The 21227-nt window shown below is 45.6% G+C and overlaps 1 protein-coding gene across 2 annotated transcripts in view; it reads left to right on the forward strand.

Moving 5' to 3' along the window:
* Window positions 1-889: 889 nt before the first annotated feature.
* Phrf1 (PHD and ring finger domains 1) overlaps window positions 890-21227 on the forward strand; it is a 33125-nt gene continuing 12787 nt past the window's right edge. Inside the window, exons 1-9 of one of the 2 annotated variants that reach the window (XM_031388822.1) lie at window positions 890-1279; window positions 3427-3542; window positions 4468-4590; window positions 8837-9042; window positions 12135-12218; window positions 15366-15484; window positions 18763-18860; window positions 19129-19304; window positions 20293-20422. In XM_031388822.1, coding sequence (XP_031244682.1) covers window positions 3449-3542; window positions 4468-4590; window positions 8837-9042; window positions 12135-12218; window positions 15366-15484; window positions 18763-18860; window positions 19129-19304; window positions 20293-20422 — 1030 coding nt within the window. In that variant the 5' untranslated portion in view covers window positions 890-1279; window positions 3427-3448. The remainder of the gene's footprint in view (window positions 1280-3426; window positions 3543-4467; window positions 4591-8836; window positions 9043-12134; window positions 12219-15365; window positions 15485-18762; window positions 18861-19128; window positions 19305-20292; window positions 20423-21227) is intronic. The other variant, XM_031388823.1, reaches the window with a different exon arrangement.

Consider the following 21227-nt stretch of genomic DNA (forward strand, 5'->3'; position numbering starts at 1 on the left):
TGGCTGTCCTGGAACTCACTCTGTAAACCATGCTGGCCTCGAACTTAGAAATCTCCCTGCCTCTGCCTCCCAAGTGCTGGGACCATGTCCTTTCTTTCCTTTGAGACGAAGAGGGTCCCTTTGTAGCCCTGGCTGTTCTGGAACTTACTATGTGCACCAGGCTAGCCTTGAACTCACAGAGGTCTACCTGTCTCATTCTGAGATTAAAGGTTGTGCCACCATGTCCTGCCCCGCCCCACATCCATGCCCGGCATGTCTTCTATTCTTATCAAAAGCCATCTGAGCCACAGTGCTCCCTGGACCACAAAATGGACATTTGAGTCCAGTGAGCCAGTATTGCTACCTGTTCAGTACCTCAGTACCCTCTGAGCCCCTCAGCCTCTAGGTCAGTCTCAGTTTTATGAGTCTGAATTTTCCCTCTGAGCTCTATGGTCCTCCTTAACAATTAATTTATTGACACTGGCCAGTCCTCTAATACTTCTGCCCCTAATCCTATTATGCTTCATACTTTCTCCCCTCTCACCAGGGCCTTATGCATGCTAGGCAAGAAAGTGTTCTGCTGCCAGGCGGCACCTATCTAGTTCCATTCTTTCCATTAATTATTTATGCCATACAATTAAGTTCTTCACAGTGTTCACAATTTACTGTGCCTCCCCTCGCCGGGCTGAAGGGAACGGAGGAGGCCGCCTATACAGGATGCATCATGATTAACTGCATACTCCTGGAAGGGAACCAGAAGGCCCAGGGGACAGTCAGAAGCTTTCCTCTAGCGCTCCAGCAGCCGCTGGCTGCGGCAAAGTCCAGCCGCCAGGAGGAGGCGCTCACGGGAGGGCGGGACAGTTGTGGGCGGAGACGGGTCGGGGGCGTGGTCCTGGGGCCGCTCCCATTCATCCGGCGGCGTCTGGGGAGTCGGACTGTACCAACTGCACTGCGGTGAGAACCACAGCCTGGTCTAGTGCACTGGCAAGAGCTCGGGCAGCACGTGGCCTGCAGAACACTGGTCTCCTCTGACAGCACTTGTGGTGGGCTAGTCAGTGTTCTGAGAGGGAGGGGACGTTCTAACGTCTCGACGTCCTCCGCCTCGGGTTGCTCCCCGTTTTGGCCTTAGTAGTTTCCACCAACGGGCAGGGCGGAAAGTTCCGGAAGAGTGTGGGTGCACTTCCGGGTCGGGGAGCGCGCGGCGGCGGCGGCGGCGGCGGCGGCTGACCGGCCTACTTGCGATCGTGTTCGGACAGAGGCGGGATCGTCTAGGAGCGTCCGGGAGGCGCGAGGTTCCCGGGTAAGTGCGGTAGCCGCTCTGGCCCGGTGTCCCTGTCGCGTCCGGCCGCGCGGGCAACCTACAGTAGCCGTGCGCTTTGTCTATGGCCTTCCGGGCCGGCTAGGCCTACGTCGCGCTGGCCGTGGATCGGTCCGGAGGACTGAAGGGTGGCTGAGGCCTCTAGCCGAGCCCCGGAACGTCCTGCTGCGACCAGGAGGTCCATGGGCGTGGTGGCAGCCACCTGTCCGGTCGTGCGGGGACCTGGACTGGTGCATAAGAAAAGTGTGACCCCTAGCTACCTTGTTTTCTGTCCTGATGGTCCTCGCCCTGGCCGGCACAATCTGAACTTGCCCAAATGTGGTTGGTGTCGCGATTATCATATTCCTTAGTTCGAGGAGCCCGCACAGCATTCTCGAGTAGGCACCACTGTTGGAACTTTACAGTCATAGTTCAGAGAGGTGAAGTCACTTGTCAATGTTACATCGTTGCAGAGTGGCAGAGCCAACACTGCCATCAAACCTATGTCCTCTGTCTTGTATTTGACTCCCGTGTTACCCCATCGTGTCTTGGAAGGAGTATTCTGCAGCAGAAAACAGTAACGTGTCTGGTGAATGTCATTTTGGCCACTGGTTGGAAACACGGTTGGAGTTTGAGATTGACTTGCAGCTCAGCATTCCGTCTTTCTCCCCATAGACCACTCAATACTCATTCCTTTGGGAAGAACGCTGAGTGAAAACGGCAACATGCGGCATCGCTCAGCACTGAGAGAAGCCAAGACTGGTGTGATGAGGTTCACAGAGTTAGTTATAGCTCCTCTTTTCTGAAAACTGGGACCATGCTCTGTATCACCTTACAGGACCCAGGTCCCCGTCATGAATGGGCCAAAGCTCTGTGTCTATCTCAGTCTGCTTTTTTCCAATATCAGAGATGGTGTTTCAGCAGGAGTCTGTGGCCAGGACTCCTTTCCAACATATTGACTGAGCATCAGGTTTATCAGAACTCTTCTCCCTTTACTCTTCCCAGGCAGAAATAACATGTGACAGTTGACATTCCTTAAGCTATGCCCTCAGTGTTTAGAGAACATCAGCCCTTTGCCTGGCCTTTGACTTCTTGGAGAAGGGTTGCACCCTTCCCAGTGGCTTTGAGCGTATAGCCTATGTGTTCTTGAGGCTGATGGAGACAAGCTTGTATCTGTAGGATCTAGGACCTGGAGCCCCTGATCTTGAGCCCTACCTTACAGCTTTCTTAGGCTGTCTTTTTCTGTTTTGTCTTGTTTCTCTCTGACTGTGGACACGAGGCTTGGTGGGAAGCATATAGTACCACAGGATAGGCCAGTACGTTTTTAAATGAATTTTCTGTGAAAGGTGCTTCCTCTGGAAGAAACTGGGAAAAGGTAAGTGGCATTGAGGAGTAAAGCCCAGGTATATGAATAGCTTCTTTTTGTGTTTTTTGGAGACAGGGTTTCTCTGTATAGCCCTGGGTGTCCTGGAACTCACTCTGTAGACCAGGTTGGCCTCGAAGTAAATGACAGGAAGTCTTTTATACAGGTATTCTACATTGTTCTTACAGTGGCTTGCAAAGGAGGACAATATGTCCAAACATAGCAGGTATCCTAGCTGACAAATTGGGAAAGGGACAGCCCAGCATTTTCTGCCTTTCAGCCTGGGCCACAGAATGCCATAGCCAGGAACTTCATGAGGTTTATAATCTGATGGTAGCCAGCCAAGCAGAGGCCAGTGGTCCAGTATTGGCCAAGAATGACATGCCCACTTAGTGACAGGCAAATGGGTGACTCGTCACTGGAGTCCTTGTGATGACTGGCTCTCGGGTGAAAAATGCTGCTCCGTTTCAGCTCGGGTGTCTGTCTGGTTCATTTTTGGATTAGGACTCTTCAGGAGTGCTTGGGTGAAAACATTGCTAGTCCTCAGGTGTTAAGATCCTGCTTCGAATAAGAGACAGTCACTGACTCTTATGAAGATATAGTTTATGTTTAGTATTTGCACATGGCTTTATGACTAGGGGACTGTATATTGTGTCTCACAGCTCAAATTCTACATGTGTGACAGTGCTTAGGTCCCCAGGGAGGTTCCCTATTGGGAATGGCATCTTTCAGAGGGGGACTCTATAGTCAGGGAAAGTTGGAGTTATTTGGTTCTGGTTTCTTTCAGAGGTGAACTCCAATGTGCAGCCATGGATGATGACAATTTGGATGAGCTTGTGGCTCACAGCCCTGGGCCAGATGGACCCCCACAAATCGCCTCCTCAGAACTAGCCAGTGATGCTGGTAAGCACCCGGACTCCCCCACCCCACTGCTGGCAGGGTGTCTGCAAAGGAATAGCACCTGGTGCTTTCTCCAGGTTACTTAGCTCCTCTTGGGAGCTTAAATGTCAGCTTTCACTTTCATCCTTAAGAAAAAAGTTGTTACAGAAGTATAGAACACTCAGTCTTTTTGTTTGCTTTTTTTGTTTTGTTTTTGAGATGGTGTGGTTCAGACTATCCTTGAACTTTCTTGACTCATGTGATCAGCCCAACTCAACCTCCCAAATTGCTGGTAGCTAAGACTACAATCACATGGCATTGTGTTTGGTCTTTTTGTGAGGAGGGAGGATCAGGGATGGAACCTAAAGCCTCTTGCATGCTTAGTAAGACTGTATTGTTGGGCTCTAGTTTTTGGAACAGGGCCTTGCTTTGTAGAATAGGATGGCTTCTAACTGCAGTTAGATTAAACCTCCAGACTAAAGGGTTACATGGTTTCATTTGTTTGTTTTTGACTGGGTTTCTTGTATCCCAGAATGGCCTTTTAATTTGCTGTGTAGCTGAGGATGATCCTGAGCATCTGATCCTTTTGCTTCCACCTCTCAAAATGCTGGGATTACAGATGTGCACCACTATACCTAATTTTGTGTGGTGCTGTGGAGATGAACCCAGGGCTTGATCATGCTAGGCATGTACATTCTACTAGCTGAGCTGTATTTCAAACCACTTTGTCTTATTTTCAATGCTAGCAACATAAATTCAGAGTAATGTGACTCATTTTCCCCATTTTATATCTCTCTAGCCACCCCCCCCCAACCTCTCCATGCTTCCCCTACCCCCACCCCAACCCCACCATGGTAGCCTGGTAGTGTACCTCTATATACCTGGAGTGGTTTTGGCTCTCTGCTTTGACACTGCCTTTGGGGCCTGTGCTTTTCACCTTGTGATCTAGAAGAAAGCAGCAATGGCCAAAGTGGAGACTCTGAAGATGATACAGGCAGTGAGCAGGATGATGACACAGATGGGGAAGAAACAGAGGGGCTGTCTGAAGAGGAAGACCCAGAGGATAGATCTGGTAAGATTGTAGGCATTTGAGCCAGTTGCCTTGAATCTCTTAGTATGTCACCTGTCACAGGAACAACAACTGGTTTCTGCTGCAGTTTTTAGTTTTTAAAGTTAATTTTAGTGATAGAATTCTGTGGGTATCTCTTCTGGGAAAATATCTAAGAACATTGAGCAACATAAGCCATGGGAAAATATGGGGAAGCTGGAGCTCTGAGAGGATGAGCAGGGAGGTGTTGGTAACCTTTATTCATTTCACAAGGGCCAACTACTAGTATCATCCAGGTGCAAGACAGCTTAGCAGGCTCTTAGGGGCATGTGGCCTGGACCTCTTTTAGGACAAAGGGTATAAGTCCTGTCTTGTAGCTCATTTTTTGCTTATTCAACAAGCTCATTCTGTGGTATTATTAAGAAAGTTCTAGCTTCTGTGCCCTGGAGAAAGTTTATAACTTGGAACTCATGCGAAGAATAATGCTTGAATGACACACCTCTACTCCAGAATACCTTCATGGCCACCCTGGCCTATGGGCAGTCTGGGAGGGCTCTATGTGGTTGGCATGGCCCCACCCACCTATGGCTACCTTTCTCACCTGTCTTAGTTAGGGTTTCAGTTAATGTGATAAAACATGACCATGAGCAACTTGGGGAGGAAAGAGTTTGTTTCATCTTCCTACTTGTGGTCCATCATCTAAGGTAGAAAGGTCAGGAGCTCAAGGCAGGAAGTGATGCAAAGGACATGAGGGAGTGTTGCTTACTGGCTTGCTCCTTAGATTTGTTCAATCTACTTTCTTACAGTGCCCGGGGACAACCAGCTCAGGGTGACACTATCAACACTGAGTTGGGCCCTTCTACAACATCAGTTACGAAAATGTTCTACAGGGTTATCTGGTTGGGGGACATTTTCTCAATTGAGGTTCTCTCTTCCCAAATGAATTTAACTTGTGTTAAATTGACATAAAATTAGCCAGTATACAAAGAGAGGGCTCAATTGGACTGAGGCTTCTATTAATCTCAGGTTTCCTTCTGGCGGCAGGCTCAAAGCACCTACTTTTACTTTAATTTCATTATAGCCTTTTGATGAGAGTGTTCTAGAGAGGTAACCCTTGTAATTAGGACAGTACTCATCATGGTGGAGTAGAACTGACTGTGAGTTAAGTAACCTTGTATTGATATGACTGTCCAGTTTTCCAAAGCTAGCCAGCCTTGAATTCACTCCATAGTCAAACCTCACATTCCTGGCAGTCTAGGCTGGAGAGATGGCTCAGAGCTTGAGAGCACTGTCTGCTCTTTCAGAGGTCCTGAGTTCAATTCCCAGCAACCACATGGTGGCTCACAACCATCTATAATGAGATCTAGTACTCTCTTCTGGATTGTAGGAATACATACAGGCAGAATGCTGTATACATAATAATTAAATCTTTAAAAAAAAAATTCCTGGCAATCTTTCCACCTCAGCCTTCTAAACTACTAGGATTAGAAGCATGTTACCACCATGCCTGGCCAGGTTTTTTTCTTTTTATTCTGAGTGTGGACTAAGGAATTAGTCTGTCCTGGATTAATGGCACAGATAGAGCTCTTTTGCCTGTTTCCAGCATTGAGGTAGGCTTGTCCTATCCTCAGCAGAGTTGAACAGTTGCTGATTCTGGGGACAGAGGATGTCAGGCACTGTTGGGTAGCTCTGGCATCCTTTCCTAAAGTTTGGAGATTTTTGATGGCCAGAAACTTTTTGTGAACCAGATTGAAGGTGAGACCCATTCAGCCAGGATTCTTGGTATTCCAGAGCTCACTATCTAGTGGTACAGACCAGCTGAGGTAATCAGAGATAGATGCTCAGAGTGGGTGTGTGCCATTGGGGATAGGGGTGGACTTCAACAGTAAGGAAGGAAGGAAGGAGCTTTTAGAGAGATACACCTAAGCACAGCCGAATGGACAGGAGTTAGCCATGTACTTGTGGAGGCTGGGCTGGGGAGCATTAGGGAGAGATGATGTAGAGATTCAAAGCCTCAGATGAGCTTTTGTGAAGGACTAGGATAAGCCCCCCCCCCCCCTTTTTTTTTTTTTTTTTTTTGGTTTTTCAAGACAGGGTTTCTCTGTATAGCCCTGGCTGTCCTGGAACTCACTCTGTAGACCAAGCTGGCCTCGAATTCAGAGATCCGCCTGCCCCTGCCTCCCAAGTGCTGGGATTAAAGGCATGCACCACCACTGCCCAGCTTCTTTTCTTTTTTTTCTTTTTCTTTTTTTTCGAGACAGGGTTTCTCTGTGTAGCCTTGGCTGTCCTCGAACTCAGAGATTCGCCTGCCTCTGTCTCCCAAGTTCTGGGATTAAAGGCGTGCGCATGCACTATGGAAATCAGGCAAAACAAGATGCCCAGGTGCATACCTTCAGATTGCAGAGGAAGAAGCAGATCCATCTGGCTTCTATTTGATTCAGCTGCCATGAGCTTTTACTTACAGGGGAAAGCTAGAGTTATTTGTCATTCTGCTATGGATGTCATGATCTTTCAAAATCTCTTTCATCAATTTTTCTCTGTGGTATAGCAAATGACCACAACTCAGGAGCTAGGGACAGTATGTTTATTACATGTTTCTATGGAACAACTGAGTCTCTCTTTATTTTTTGTTGTTGTTTTACTTTGTTTCTTGTTTATTTGAGACAGGATTTCTCTATGTAGCCCTGAACTCAATTTGTAGACCAAACTGTCTTTGAACTCAGAGAGATACGCCTGCTTCTTCCTCTTGAGTGCTGGGATCAAAGACATGTGCCACCACCACCCAGCTTCACCTGAGTAGGTCTCTTATTCAGGTATCACCAGGTGACTTCACAGTGTTAGACGGGCTATGTTCCTCTTCTGAGCTTCAATCGTCTTCCAAGCCCTTTCTGCCTATTGGCAGATTCCTCATGATTTGAAAGAATGAAGCTCCATTTTCTAGCTGGTTGTTAGCAGACCATTCCTAGCTACTGTGTTATCCCCTCCTTTGGGAGTGCATGTTAGCTGTTTGTGTCCTTCTATGCCAGCAAGAACAGCCTCTGCTTCGGAAGTGCTCACCTGTGTAGAGGCAGGAGGATCAGGAGTTCATGGTCATCTTCATCCACATAGCCAGCTTGGGCTACACGAGACATTGGCTCAAAAAAAAAAAAAAAAAAAAAAAAAAAAAAGAACAGTAGGAGCTGGCAAGATTGCTAAGTAAATAAGGGTGTTTGCCACCAAGCCTGGCAGCTTGAGCTCAATTCCTGAAATTGACATGGTAAAAGAGAAACAGTTTCCATAACTTACCCTCATTCTGCCCAATAAATAAACAAATGTTTTTTGTTTGTTTGGTTTAGTTTGGTTTTTAAAAATCTTTTAAAAAGATTGATCAGCTAGGATTAATAGGAAGGATTGATCAGCTAGGGTTAGTTCCACTTTATGGGTTGGCATCAGGGTTCTCAAGAAGGGCAGCCTAGCACCTTTGTTAGTCCCACCCACAAAGAAGCAAATTCTGAACCCCAGTGAGGATCTGCTTGTCTGGTCCCTGTAATAGGTGTTTAGTAGTTCATAGGAGTTTGTTTGTTAACTGCAATGTTTGCTAAATGTATCTTCATATTTTCCTCCTGACCTGGCCCTGCTTCATAATGCCAAAACTTACCAGATCTTCTATAGTCACTAATCCAGTTAGGAATCGTCTGTCTTTATTCCACAAGGAAGGAAAAGATGCCCAAGAAGGAGGTCTTATCTAATAGCAGATATTTGTGGTCACTGGGTTGAAAGACTGGTGCAGCTATGCAAGGGTTGTTGTCTCAAGGGGGCATTCTTAAAGGCGTAGTCATTATTTTGTTTTCTCCACATCCTCAGAGCTGAAAACTAAACATAGGGCTTTGCACTTGCTAAACAAATGCTTTATCATGGAGCTAAATCCCCAACCCTTGGTGGTTTAGTCATTAGCACCATCTTCTCTGAAGCCTGTGGTAGCTCTTTACCTAACTTCTCTTTTTCCTGGAGGCTCAGGTGTGAGGAGCTGGTGTAATCACTTAGCCAAGAATCTCTGTCCCCTTAGTTCAGGGCAGCTATTGACAGGGAGGCTTCAGGTGAGGAGCTTGGCTCCTCAGAGTGGGTACTGTGTGAGTGTGCCCTTGCAGGTAGGTAGGAAGACATGTCTCAGGAGGAGCTAGGATTCTGGCTAGAGGCTAGTGTCCTGAGTATAGCTTCACTCCGCCTAAGGACAGTCCTTGAGCACTCGTTTCTGTGTTTACTAAAAGTAGAACATTTGCTTTTATCCAAGGTTCTGAAGACTCAGAAGATGGAGTAGAAATGGCAACGGCAGCAATGGAGACTCAAGGGAAGCTCGAAGCTAGCAGTGCACCCAATTCTGATGATGATGCAGAGAGCTGCCCCATTTGCCTCAATGCATTTAGAGACCAGGCTGTGGGCACCCCAGAGACCTGTGCCCATTATTTTTGCCTGGACTGCATCATCGAGTGGTCCAGGGTGAGTTGGCTTTTCACTGGGTTACTCCTACCCCTTATGACTAGGCCTTCTTCTCCACAGCAAAAGTGAACACAGGGCTGAGTCCTGGGTCCTCAGCACTGTGGGGACGTGTCTGGGGGAGAGAGGATGACACTGGCTTTTCTGAGGAGTAGGACACAAATTCTGAGGCAATTTCACATAGTAACTGTGAAACAGCCTCTGTAGATACTGAAATGGTATAAGTGTGATTACTCAGTTATGATGGCAAGTAATAAGAGACAAGCTTGCATCATGCTGCCTACCTTGCAGTGAACTTTCAGGAGAATTGCCTGGGCCTTCACCCATTGGCAAAGAGTTTTATGTGTGTACGGGTATGTGGTGTGTACCTGTCTTTACATGTAGAGGCTAAAGGGTCAGGTATCCTGCTCTGTTCCTTTCCGAATTATTCTTTTGAGTCAGGATTTTTTTTTAATTAATTTATTTATTTATATGAGTCCACTTTAGCTGTCTTCAGACATACCAGAAGAGGGCATCAGATCCCATTAAAGATGGTTGTGAACCACCATTTGGTTGCTGGGATTTGAACTCAGGACCTCTAGAAGAGCAGCCTGTGCTCTTAACCGCTAAGCCATCTCTCCAGCCTGAGTCAGGATCTTTTACTGAAGCTACAGCTAGATAGGCAGCCAGTAAGCCCAAGAAATTCTCTCATTCTTCATGGCATTAGCATTAAGAGATGCATCAATAATCTTGCCCAGGTTTTTATGTGGACGTTGTGATCTGAGCTTGGGTCCTTGTGTTTGCATAACAAATTTTCTTACCTGTTGAGCCATCCCATCCTTAAAAAAAAAAAAAAGGTCAAAATAAGAGTTCTTATTGCCTGCTTTTCTGTCTGCCCCCAGTGATACTGGCAGTGTTGTGAACAATTTCAGCAAGGTTATAGGAGACAGGCCTCTGATACTCCTCTTGTTCTCCCCAAGTAGCTTAGGCATGTCTCTGAAGTTTACTGTAAGTGGTATGTAGATGGCAAATGCCTTTCCTGTGTCCACAGTTCTGCCAGGTTAGCTTATTGTGGTGTTGTGTCAAACTTCTTTGTTTGTTCTTTTGTGAGTCTAGCCGATTAGATTCAGATTAAGTTATTTCATATTTAAATTGAACAGTAAGAGGTTGGATGTGATGACACATGCCTGTAATCCCAGCATTTAGAAAGGAGAGATAGGTGAATCTGAGTTCAAGGCCAGCCTGTCTACAGAGTGAGTTCCAGGACAGCCAAGGCTACACAGAGAAACCTGCCTAGAAAAGCCAAAAAAAAAAAAAAAAAAAGTCAGGGAGATGGGGGGTGGTCATACACATCTTTAATCCCAGCACTGGGATGGCACAGGCAGGTGGATCTCTGAGCTTGAGCAAGCCTGATCTACAGAGCCAGTTCCAGGATACCAGGCTATACAGAAAAACCTCTTCAAAAAAACCAAGGATTGGGTCGATAGATAAATGAGAAATAATCAATCAGGGGCACTGGAGAGATAGCTTAGCACTTAAGAGCACTGGCTGATCTTTCAGAGGACCTGTGTTCAGTTCCCACTACCCACATAGCTGGTCACAACTGTCCTGCTCCAGGAATCTGACACCTTCACACATATATATGTAGGTAAAACACCAGTGTACATAAAATAAAAATAAAATTATAAAAATTAAAAAAAATAAAATCAGGGTTGAGGAGATGGCTTAGCAGTAAAGGATCTTGCATCAAGCATGACAACCTAAGTTTGATCCCTAGCAGCCACATGAAAGGAGAGCACTGCCTTCTACAAGCTGTCCTCTGGTCTTATCTCTCAAAGTCAGTCTGTTGGGCTGGCCAGCAGGGAAAGCACTTAAAGGCCAGGCTTGAGGACTTAAGTTCCATCCAGAACCCCATGGTGGTAGACGGAGAGTCAAGCACATTGTTTTCTGGTCTCTTTATGTGTGCTATGACACACATATCCTTCCCTATCACCCATAAATAGATAAGTGTAAAAATAAATAAACTCACATTATAGGCATGTGACGCACAGCTGTAATTCCTAGCATTTCAAAAGATTGCAATGGATTTGAAGCTGGCTTTGGTTACCTAGTAAGTCTGGGCCACAGAATGATGCCCTGTCTCAAACATTTTCACGAAAAAGAGTGGGTGGGGGAGAGGGAAATTAATATTGAGTCAGCCAAACCAGGGAAAATACAGTGCCTTGATTCTCACATAACTAGTGGCAGGACATAGAAGAAAGATGGCAGACCTGGGTGGCTCTCAATTTATACGTTTATCAGAATTTAATGGAGTACACAGCTAAATAGGGTATGTTTTATTGTATACAATATTCTTCAGCTGAACAGACAAGAAAAAAAAATCTCATGCATCTGATTAGCATACACACTAAAAAAAGATGCTGAAAAGGTACCAGAGTGCTCAAGTCCCGGGAGCAGTTCACAGAGGTCTAAGAGAAGATCTGGGACAGCCACAAACGGGCTGAAGTGCCTTGTACTCGGTCTTCTCCTTCCCGTCTCACTAACACGACACCATGGGAGCATGCATCCAGCTTGTTGACCTTTCTCCCTCAGTAGCATGGTGACTTCAAGTTCTCTTCACCCAGTTCTAGCATCTTAGCATAGGACCTTAACTGAGACCAAAGCTATCGATACAGATTTCAGTGTAAAAAGAATCATTTTTGGTTTTTCAGGACAGGGTTTCTCTGTGTATCCCTGGCTGTCCTGGAACTCTCTCTGTAGACCTAGCTGGCCTCAAACTCAGAGAGATCCACTTGCCTCTGCCTCCTGCCACCTGCCGCCCAAGTGCTGTGATTAAAGGTATGCACTACCACTACTTGACTAATAAAAATAACTTTTTAATTTGTTTTTTTCAGATATACTCTGTAGATCAGGCTGGCCTCAAATTCACAATCCTCCTGTCTCAGCCTCCCAAATGCTGGGATAATGAGCAGGTGCTACCACATTCAGCTTAAGATTGTTGGTTGTTAAGTAAATTCTTTATTTTGAAGACAGTAGTAATAAGTGATTATAGTAAGTAATTGATGAGTAATGAAGGGGATTATGCCAGATTCTGATCCAATCTTTATTTCTTACAGAATGCCAACTCCTGTCCCGTTGATCGAACAATATTTAAATGTATTTGTATTCGAGCCCAGTTTAATGGTAAAATCTTAAAGAAGGTAAGTGTAGATGCTGCCTATCCCTGCTTGTATTCTTATAGGAAGGATCATGATTCGACATGATTACTTGCTTTTCTTGTAAGGTGGTTGTCAGTTCAATTAAGCTTGAAAGGAATGACTTGGGCATCCTTTTTCCACCCTGAGCAAAGCCTAGGGCTAGGACTGTCCATATTTTGGGGGCATAGGGTGCAGAGTCATGGAGATGGTAGGGGTTCCTGGGCTTCTGTTTCTCACCCGTCTTACTACAGAGCTTCTCTCTGCTCTGTCTCCTTTATTTAGTCTTGGCATGTGTGAGGTTGCAGTAGAGTGGGACAAAGGGCCATGTGCACTGAAGTTTGGAAAGTACTGTTGAGGCTGGAATGAAGGGTGTTTTTGCTTATTATTTATTGTCCCCTCCCCTCCCCCCCTCCCTTCCCTGTCCCCCTTTCTCTTCTCTATCTTTTCCTTCTTTCTTTCTTTTTTTTTTTTTGTTGTTGTTGTTTTTGGTTTTTTCGAGACAGGGTTTCTCTGTGTGGCCCTGGCTGTCCTGGAACTCACTCTGTAGACCAGGCTGGCCTCGAACTCAGAAATCCACCTGCCTCTACCTCCCAAGCGCTGGGATTAAAGGCGTGCGCCACAACCGCCCGGCCTTTCCTTCTTTCTTTACTCCCTCCCTTCTTTCCTTTTTTCTTTGTCTTTCTGTCCCTCCCTCTCACCGCCTTTCTTTTTTTCTTCCTTTCCATGGATTAAATTCCAGGCCTTGTGCATGCTAGGCAAGCTATACAACCAAGACCTACAACTTGTTTGAGAGAGGGTCTTACTATGTAGACCAGGCTGGCCTTGAACTCACAGAGATAGATCTACCTGCCTCTCCTTCCAGAATGCAGGAATTAAAGTGCTACCACTACATACATAGCCCTTGTGTTTTTTTGAGACAGATTCTTAACTGTGCATCAACTGGCCTTAGTGAGGTTGTGCGCACCTTTAATTTCAGTACTGGTAGGGGGTGGATCTCTGAGCTTGAGGATAGCCAAGAAAACATAGTGAGATCTTTGGGGTTTTTTTTTTGTTGTTGTTTTTGGTTTTTTGTTTTGGTTTTTTTCGAGATAGGGTTTCTCTGTATGTCCTGGAACTCACTCTGTAGACCAGGCTGGCCTAGAACTCAGAAATCCTCCTGCCTCTGCCTCCAAAGTGCTGGGATTAAAGACATGTGCCACCACCACCCAGCACATAGTGAGATCTTAAAAACAACAGCCTGATGAAAGGTGGTGGCGCACACCTTTGATCCCAGCATTGGGGAGGCAGAGACATATGCAGATCAAGTCTAAGTCTAGCCCATTGTACAGAGTTCCAGGACAGACCACACATAGAGAAACTCTGTCTTGGAAAACTAAAAACAAAAAACAAACAATTTTTTTAGATAAATAACACCAATAAAGCAAAAGAAATTTCAGTTATCTTGTTCTTCACTTTCTGATCCTTTGCTGGTGGTGACTGAGCCTAGGACCAGTGGCTGGGCAAGCACTCTGCCACTGAGCTACATGGTAGGAGTGTTATTGAGCTTTTTCTGTAGAGCTGTTGTGGCTTCTGCTTTAAAGTTGTCATGTGCTCTCCCCACCCATGTCTGGCATTCATAGCACTGGTAAATCTGTACCATGAAGTATTCCTTGCATCACAGGCTCACGATTGTTGTTTGGTTGTTTAGTTTTTTTAGAGACAGGGTCTTTGTGTAGCCCTGGCTGTTCTGAACTTGTTGTAGACCAGGATGACTTCAAACTCACAGAGATCCACCTGCCTGTCTCCCAAGTGCTGTGATTAAAAGCCTGCACCACCTCTTCTGGCCCCTAGTACAGTTCTTGCTTTTTACTTTTCCTTTAGTTACCTGTCGTTCAGTGAAGACAACATGAAGGTCACCATGTGTCTTAGGGTTTCTGTTGCTGCAACGAAACACTGTGACCAAAAAGCAAGTTGGGGAGCAAAAGGTTTATTTGGCTTACACTTAGATATTGCTGTTCCTTATTGAAGAAAGTCAGGACAGGAACTGAAACGGGGTAGGAACCTGGAGGCAGGAGCTGATGCTATTGAGGCTGTGGAGGAGCGCTTACCCTTATGGCTTGCTCAGCCTGCTTGCTTGCTTGCTTGCTTGCTTTGTTTTTGATTTTGTTTTTGTTTTGTTTCTTAGAGATAGAGTTTCTCAGCCCTGGCTGTCTAGGAACTCAGATTTGTAGATCAAGCTGGCCTCAAACTCACAGAGATCTGCCTGCCTCTGCCTCCAGAGTACTGGGATTAAACACATGTGATACCCATGCCCAGCCTTCAGTCTGCTTATAGAACCCAAGACCACCAGCAGAGAGATGATACCACCTATAAGGGGCTGGGCATCAATCTCTTAAGAAAATGACTTACAGTTGGATCTTATGGAGTCATTTTTCTCAGTCTTTCAGATGACTCTAGCTTGTATCAAATTGACATAAGACTAGTTAGCATACCATATATTTGTTTATTCAGGTTGTGGGTCCATAGAGCCTGTCTTAGGGTTTCTGTTTGTTTGTGATAACATCATAACCAAAAGTAACTTGGAGCAAAAAGAGTTTGTTTTGCTTACATTCCCCCCCCCCACCCCCCAGACAGGGTTTCTCTGTGTAGCCCTGGCTGTCCTGAAACTTACTCTGTAAACCAGGCTGGCCTCGAACTCAGAAATCCACCTGCCTCTGCCTCTCAAGTGCTGGGATTAAAGGCATGTCCCACCACTGCCCGACTTTCTTACACATTCCGAATCATAGGTCAGCATCAAAGGAAGTCAGGGCAGTGACCTGGAGTTGATGCAGAAGCCATGGAGGAGTGCTGCTAATTGGCTTGCTCCCTGTGGTTTTCTCAGCCTGCTTATAGCACCACAGGACCATCAGCCCGAAGGTGACACTATCTACAATGAGCTGGCTAGAACATGACACCCTGTTTACCTATATGCCAGTCTGATAGGAGTATTTTCTCAACTGAGATTTCCTCTTCTAAAATGATGCTAACATGTCCCAGTTGACATTTTAGCCAGCACACAGCCCAAATAGATCTTAGGTCAGTAGATTTACTTTAGATTAGATACATGTTGTCCTATGAATTGACCACTCAGATTTTGAGGGTACATTCATTGACCAGTATTTCTGTCTTCAGATTCCAGTAGAAAACACTAGAGCTTGTGAGGCTGAGGAAGAAGACCCGACCTTTTGTGAGGTGTGTGGCAGGAGTGATCGTGAGGACCGGCTCCTACTGTGTGATGGCTGCGATGCCGGGTAAGGGTACTGGCACCTTGTACCTCCCCTGCAGGCTGTTAAGTTTGTCATGGTCAGGACTCCATTGTGGAGTAAGGCCCTGTGAATCATAGACAGTGACATTGATACCTCTCTTGGCTCCTGTTTCTATACTTCCTTGAGGCTGCTCAAAGGCCATGCAGTTTATCAAGGCCAAGGAAAAAAGGCAGGAGAGTAGACTCACCTTAGGAAAGAGGGCAGGCTGGCTGAGGGGTTGCTCTTGGGACTGGATCATCTTGACCACCTAGATCTTTTTATCATTATTATTGTTGTTATTTTCTCTATGTGTGGTCTACATATGTGGGTATGTACATGTGAAAATAGGTGTTTGTGGAAGCCAGAGGCTTTGGATCACTCTGGAGCTGAAATTACAGATGGGTGTAAGTTGCCTGAAGTGGGAACCTTGTGCCCTGCAAGAACGATGTGGTTTTAACTGTGAACCATCTCTAGCTCTCTCTCCTTTTGCCTTTTGATGTACTTGAGGTCACTTTATGCCTGTGACCCTGTCTTCTGGGACATTGCTTGTATTCTTTGCTCACTGTTTGGTCTTTAAGATGGAACTGGACTCCCTAGCCTCTTGCTAGGTCCTTGGCTATTGGTTAGAAAGATTTTTCAGCCTCTTCTCTCTTAATTTGCAGATTGATTTATTTTGAGACAGGGTTTGACTGTATTGTCCTGCTATAAAATTATGGCCAGTTACAGAAATATTTTTCTCCAGATGGTGAGGCTGGTAAATCTGCAGTGTTTCCTAGGGCAGAAAACAGCAGTTTCGATGTGTGTGCAGGCTTTTTACTGTCCATGCTGGAAGCTGGGAGCTGCTTTCTGCATTTGCCCTTGCTCTCCTGTCACTGGGGTTCTTCTGTGCTGCCATTTGTGCTGGCTCCACTGGCTGGACTTTGGTGTACAGTTTGTACCCAGGAGCTGACTTTGATCATCTCGAGGCACAGGGATCACCTGGGCCCTCTTACGCCTGTAGAAATTCAGTCGGTACAGGGACTACCAGCTTGTCTTGCAGGCTCTGGGAGATCCACCTGCCTGCTGCTGCCCTTTCTCCAACACTTGGACCTAGCTGGCCTTGGTGATGATACTCCATAGGCTTGGGATCCCTCTTTCTGAAAATTTGTTTGAATCCATGTATTGCCACATTGTCCCTACCTTACTGATTAAACTCAAGTCCTACAAGCATCCAGGGCCTCTTCTCAATTTGTGGGTTGATTTATTTTGAGATAGGATTTGACCGTATAGTCCTGCCTGGCCTAGAATTCGCTGTGCAGACCAGGTTTGCCTGTTTCTGCCTCACGAGTGCTAGAATTAGAAGCATCTACAACCTTGGCTGGCTTGTTTATTTGTGAGATGGGAATCCTTTCTGTTGCCTGTGTGTGCTTCCAACTACTAGACTCAAGCAGCCCTCCTGCCCCCGCTTCTGAGTGCTGAGGTTACAAGTGCACACTCCACACCTAATTCTATTAATTCTGTTTTGTTTGTTTTTGTTTGATTGGGTTTTTTTTTTTGACATAGGTACTTAAATTATAAGCCAAATTGGCTTCAAATACGTGTCAGTTCTCTATTGCAGGTGTCAACTTCTAAGCCTGCATCTGTTAATGCTGTAAATCAGGGTTTTGTTTCTAGTAATTGACCAGGACTTTCTGGGGATTTCTCTATCTTCATGAAGTTTTGTTTTGTTTTAACCAAGAATTACACTTGTAAATTTCATATTGGTTTATGTATTTCACTTAGCAGATGCACCAGTGTGAGTATTAAAGTCCTGATAGATCTAAGATATTAAAGTTAACATATATTAGTGATTATTGTACTTCTAAGCACTGAAATACAGTTGACTTTTACATTTTTCTATATCTTCATAGATTCTTTCAACTCTCAAGTCTAAAATTTCTCATTAATTTTGAAATGGAATCAGAAGACTTTCTATAGATGTTTGAGGCAGAGGGCGCATGTTGCACACATTGGTATTTTGTGAAATAAGTACAGGTTGTCTTTGAGTTTTAAGGAATTACGACTGAACGTTAAAGGCCCATGTTGGCAGGGAGATGAGAACTTAAGAGAAGAAAGTTTTGTGCTGGTATATGATGTAAGGTGGACCACATTTCATGTGACATTCCAGTGAGGGTCAGACACCTGATTGTGGAGAATTTTCAGTTCCCACCACTGATGCAGTAGTTTTTAACCACCGATAGCTCCCAGGTACATACTCGTGTGCACATTCATATACTTTGTTTTGTGGGTTTTTTGTTGTTGTGGATTTTCTGTTTGTTTTGTGGTGGTTTTGGTTTATTTGGGTTTTTTTGTTGTTTGTTTTGTTTTTTGTTTGTTTTTTGAGACAGGGTTTATGTAGCCTTGGTTGCCTAGGAACTAGCTCTGTAGACCAGGCTAGCCTTAAACTAACAAAGTTCTACCTGCCTCTGCCTCCCAAGTTCTGGAATTAAAGGTGCACACTTGCCCGGCTCTGGGGTTAAGATAACGAATCTCAATTTTTTTTTTTTTTTTTAAGAAAAAGAAAAAATGTAAAGTGTCAGCACAGCATTTCCCAAAGTTTATTCCTGGGAATCTTGAAGGGAAGAATTTAAAAATAAGACCTGAGACAGAACATAGTAGCTCACACCTTTAATCCCAACGCTATGGGTTCAAGGCCAGCCTATCCTACATAGTGAGTTCCAGGCAGGCCAAGGTACATAGTGAGACCCTGACTCAAAACAAAACAAAACAAAACAAAACAAAGGATATGGACAGAGAAAAGCCTAGAATAAGTTAGGGACTGGGTGCAGGGTTTCTTGGGGTGCCCTCTTTAGGAGCCTCTTGCTCATCTCTCTGACACTTTCCATGCCCTGTTCTTGGTGGTCTTGAAGGAGACTTATGGCATGGTGTGATAGAAGCATGGCCAGTCAGGTGAAATGTGATTGGACAGGACGATAAGATGGTCTCTCTGCCAGCATGGAACAAGACTTTTGTTAGGCAAGCGTTCTTTCCCCAGCCCCTTAGAACACTCTCTGTAAAGAAAGGTCACTTAGTCATCTCCTGCCAGACACAGTGGGTCAAAGAGGAGATTAGAGTTTCTGTGGCCCACCTTGGGAGTGGGGACTAGAGGCAGGGACTTTGTTTAGACTGAGGACCCCATAACATGTGGAAGTGATCAGCCGTTGGCAGGAGTCATTGCAGACTGGAGTATTTAGTCTTTGCAATGTGGTTTCTTGTGAGACTTGAGGTCCAAGGCTAAGACTGGCACTGAACTGTTGTTCCCATAGGTACCACATGGAATGTTTGGACCCTCCTCTCCAGGAGGTGCCTGTGGATGAATGGTTCTGCCCAGAGTGTGCAGTCCCTGGTGTTGATCCCACTCATGGTAATGTGCTGTCCTTTCCTGCAGAGCACTTGGGTTTTCCTATTGTCAGTTTTAGAGAAGGACCTTGGAGAAAATCTAGACTCGTTATGTGGGGAGAACTTTCATCAGGGAGAGGGCTTTCTTTGAATTCCTTGGTAGGAGCTGGAGGAATTTAACCTTTGGAGGTCATGAAAAGTTGTCAGTTTGGGCTTTAAGTTGTTAAGGCTAACTGGGAAAAGCTTGTGATATGTAGTGTACATGACCCAGCAGCCCACGGCTCTCTTCTAAGATGCAGCTCCTGTGAGCGATGAGGAGGTCTCCTTGCTACTGGCTGATGTAGTGCCTACTACCAGTAGGCTTCGGCCTCGAGTAGGCAGGACCCGGGCCATCGCTAGGACACGGCAGAGTGAGAGAGTGAGGGCAACTGTGAACCGAAACCGGATCTCCTCTGCCAGAAGAGTCCAGGTAAGTGGCTGGGTCTAAACAGGGTGGTCTCAGGGATTGGGAACTGAACTGAAGAGATACCACTGGCAGTAAAGGGCCCATAGCATTGTCACATGGCAGGCCTAGCATGCATGTAGTTAATCTGCAAAAGAGTAGGTGAGTCTATTGAAAGTACTGTGTTTCACCTGTGTGCCAGCAGGACCAGAGGGACTGCCTTCTCTAACACTTTGATGGATGGGATGATGATTTGGGAAATATCCTCTAGTGTGAAAAAGGCCACTTACTGGCTCTTCACCCCTTCAGGGCACAAGAGATTATCTTCCTCATGTCTGGCTCCTGGCACTCACTGTTAGATGACCGTGGCCCCTGTTCTGAGTACTGAGGGAGCTTAAAAGTTCTTTCTGTGAAGTCATATTCATGTGGTCAGTATAGTGACATTGTGGTTCAAGTTCCAAATGGGTTGAAGGACTGGGAACTGTCTTCCATCCTGTGCCCTGTCTCTGTAACCTCCAGTTTTGCACTTGAGTCTCAGCTCGTGCTTGCCATCCCTCTTTGTGTGCCCTGGATGCAGGATAGTGTTGGGGGCTGCTCTTTCTCACTTACTCCTTTGTTTTCTATCTGCTGGCTCATTCCCTATTCCTTGCTAGGCCCTCCTCAATACATGCCTGCCTCACCTGGGGCTCTGCTCCTGGCTCCCACCTGCCCACTTCCTTCCTGCTTAGACCTCTATTTGCTTCTTGATAGCAGCTGAACCCTTTAGTCCATTCTTGCCCTGATCTTCCCTTCTAGAACTCTGCAAGGAACCACTTTCCTTGTGATCATGCTGTCCACTGTTGGTTGAGAGGTAGTTCCAGTCTTAAACTGTTCTGGCTTCTCTGGTCAGTTTGCACCATATTCAGGGATCTAAAAGGGAGTCTGCACTGACAAGATCTACTCACAGGGCCCAGCTCAGTGTTCCATCCTTGGAAAGGGTGGTCAACCACTGAGTGGTGCTGTCCCTTGTATGCAGCATGTGCCAAGGTACCTCATGTCTTCTCTGCTGGATGAAACTATTGAGGCTGTCGCCACTGGGCTGAGCACTGCTGTATACCAGCGTCCCTTGACACCTCGTGTCCCTGCAAAACGGAAAAGGAAGGCAGGTAAGCTGGCATAATGGGTGTGCCTCCCGCCATCTGCTCTGTTCTGGAATCCAGAGATGTGGTCATTTCTGATTTATTCCTGCAACTTTCTCAGCCAGAAGAATAGTGCACCCTTCATATTCGTGGGTTCTGTATTGTCAAGCTCATCTAAACCTAGTTAGAGAAAGAAGTACAGATGTGTTGTCATTCCTTGGTTGAGACAGTACTTGCTGTTGACATGGCTGCTGTATTTCCTAAGTGTATGAATACCTGGAGCTAGTGTAAACTGTAAGCACATACTGTTGACACATTATAGGAGGGACCTAGAGCTCTGAGAACACCTCTGCATCCTGATCTTACTTTACTGACCCAACCCTCTTCTTCAGATTAGTGTTTGAGGTGCCTCATACATGCAACTCAGTGTGAATTTAGGGATTCCTCTCTGCCTAGTGGGTCATAATTAATCTGTAGCCTCTTAAAAATATACCTTACTGGGCTGGCAAAATGGCTTATCAGATAAAAGTGCTTGCCAGCAAGCTTGATAGCCCAACTAGGATCCCTGGAATCCACTGATAGAACTAGCTGTACAAGTTGTTCTTTATAGGCTGTGTATGTGGTACACACATACAGACAAATAAGAATTTTTAATTTACTTTATTGATATCTGTGCATAGTAAAGTGGATGCACCCACTGTAAGTGCATAGTTACAGGTTTGACATCCAGCACTCACAGTGTGATTTTTTCATCATTATCAGTCTGGGTTCCCACAAGATCAAATGGAAGTCTCTGGTCTTGCTTCATTTGCTACCACAGAGCCTTCTTTAA

This window comes from Mastomys coucha, unplaced genomic scaffold, assembly GCF_008632895.1.
Source record: "Mastomys coucha isolate ucsf_1 unplaced genomic scaffold, UCSF_Mcou_1 pScaffold21, whole genome shotgun sequence".
Lineage (NCBI taxonomy): Eukaryota > Metazoa > Chordata > Mammalia > Rodentia > Muridae > Mastomys > Mastomys coucha.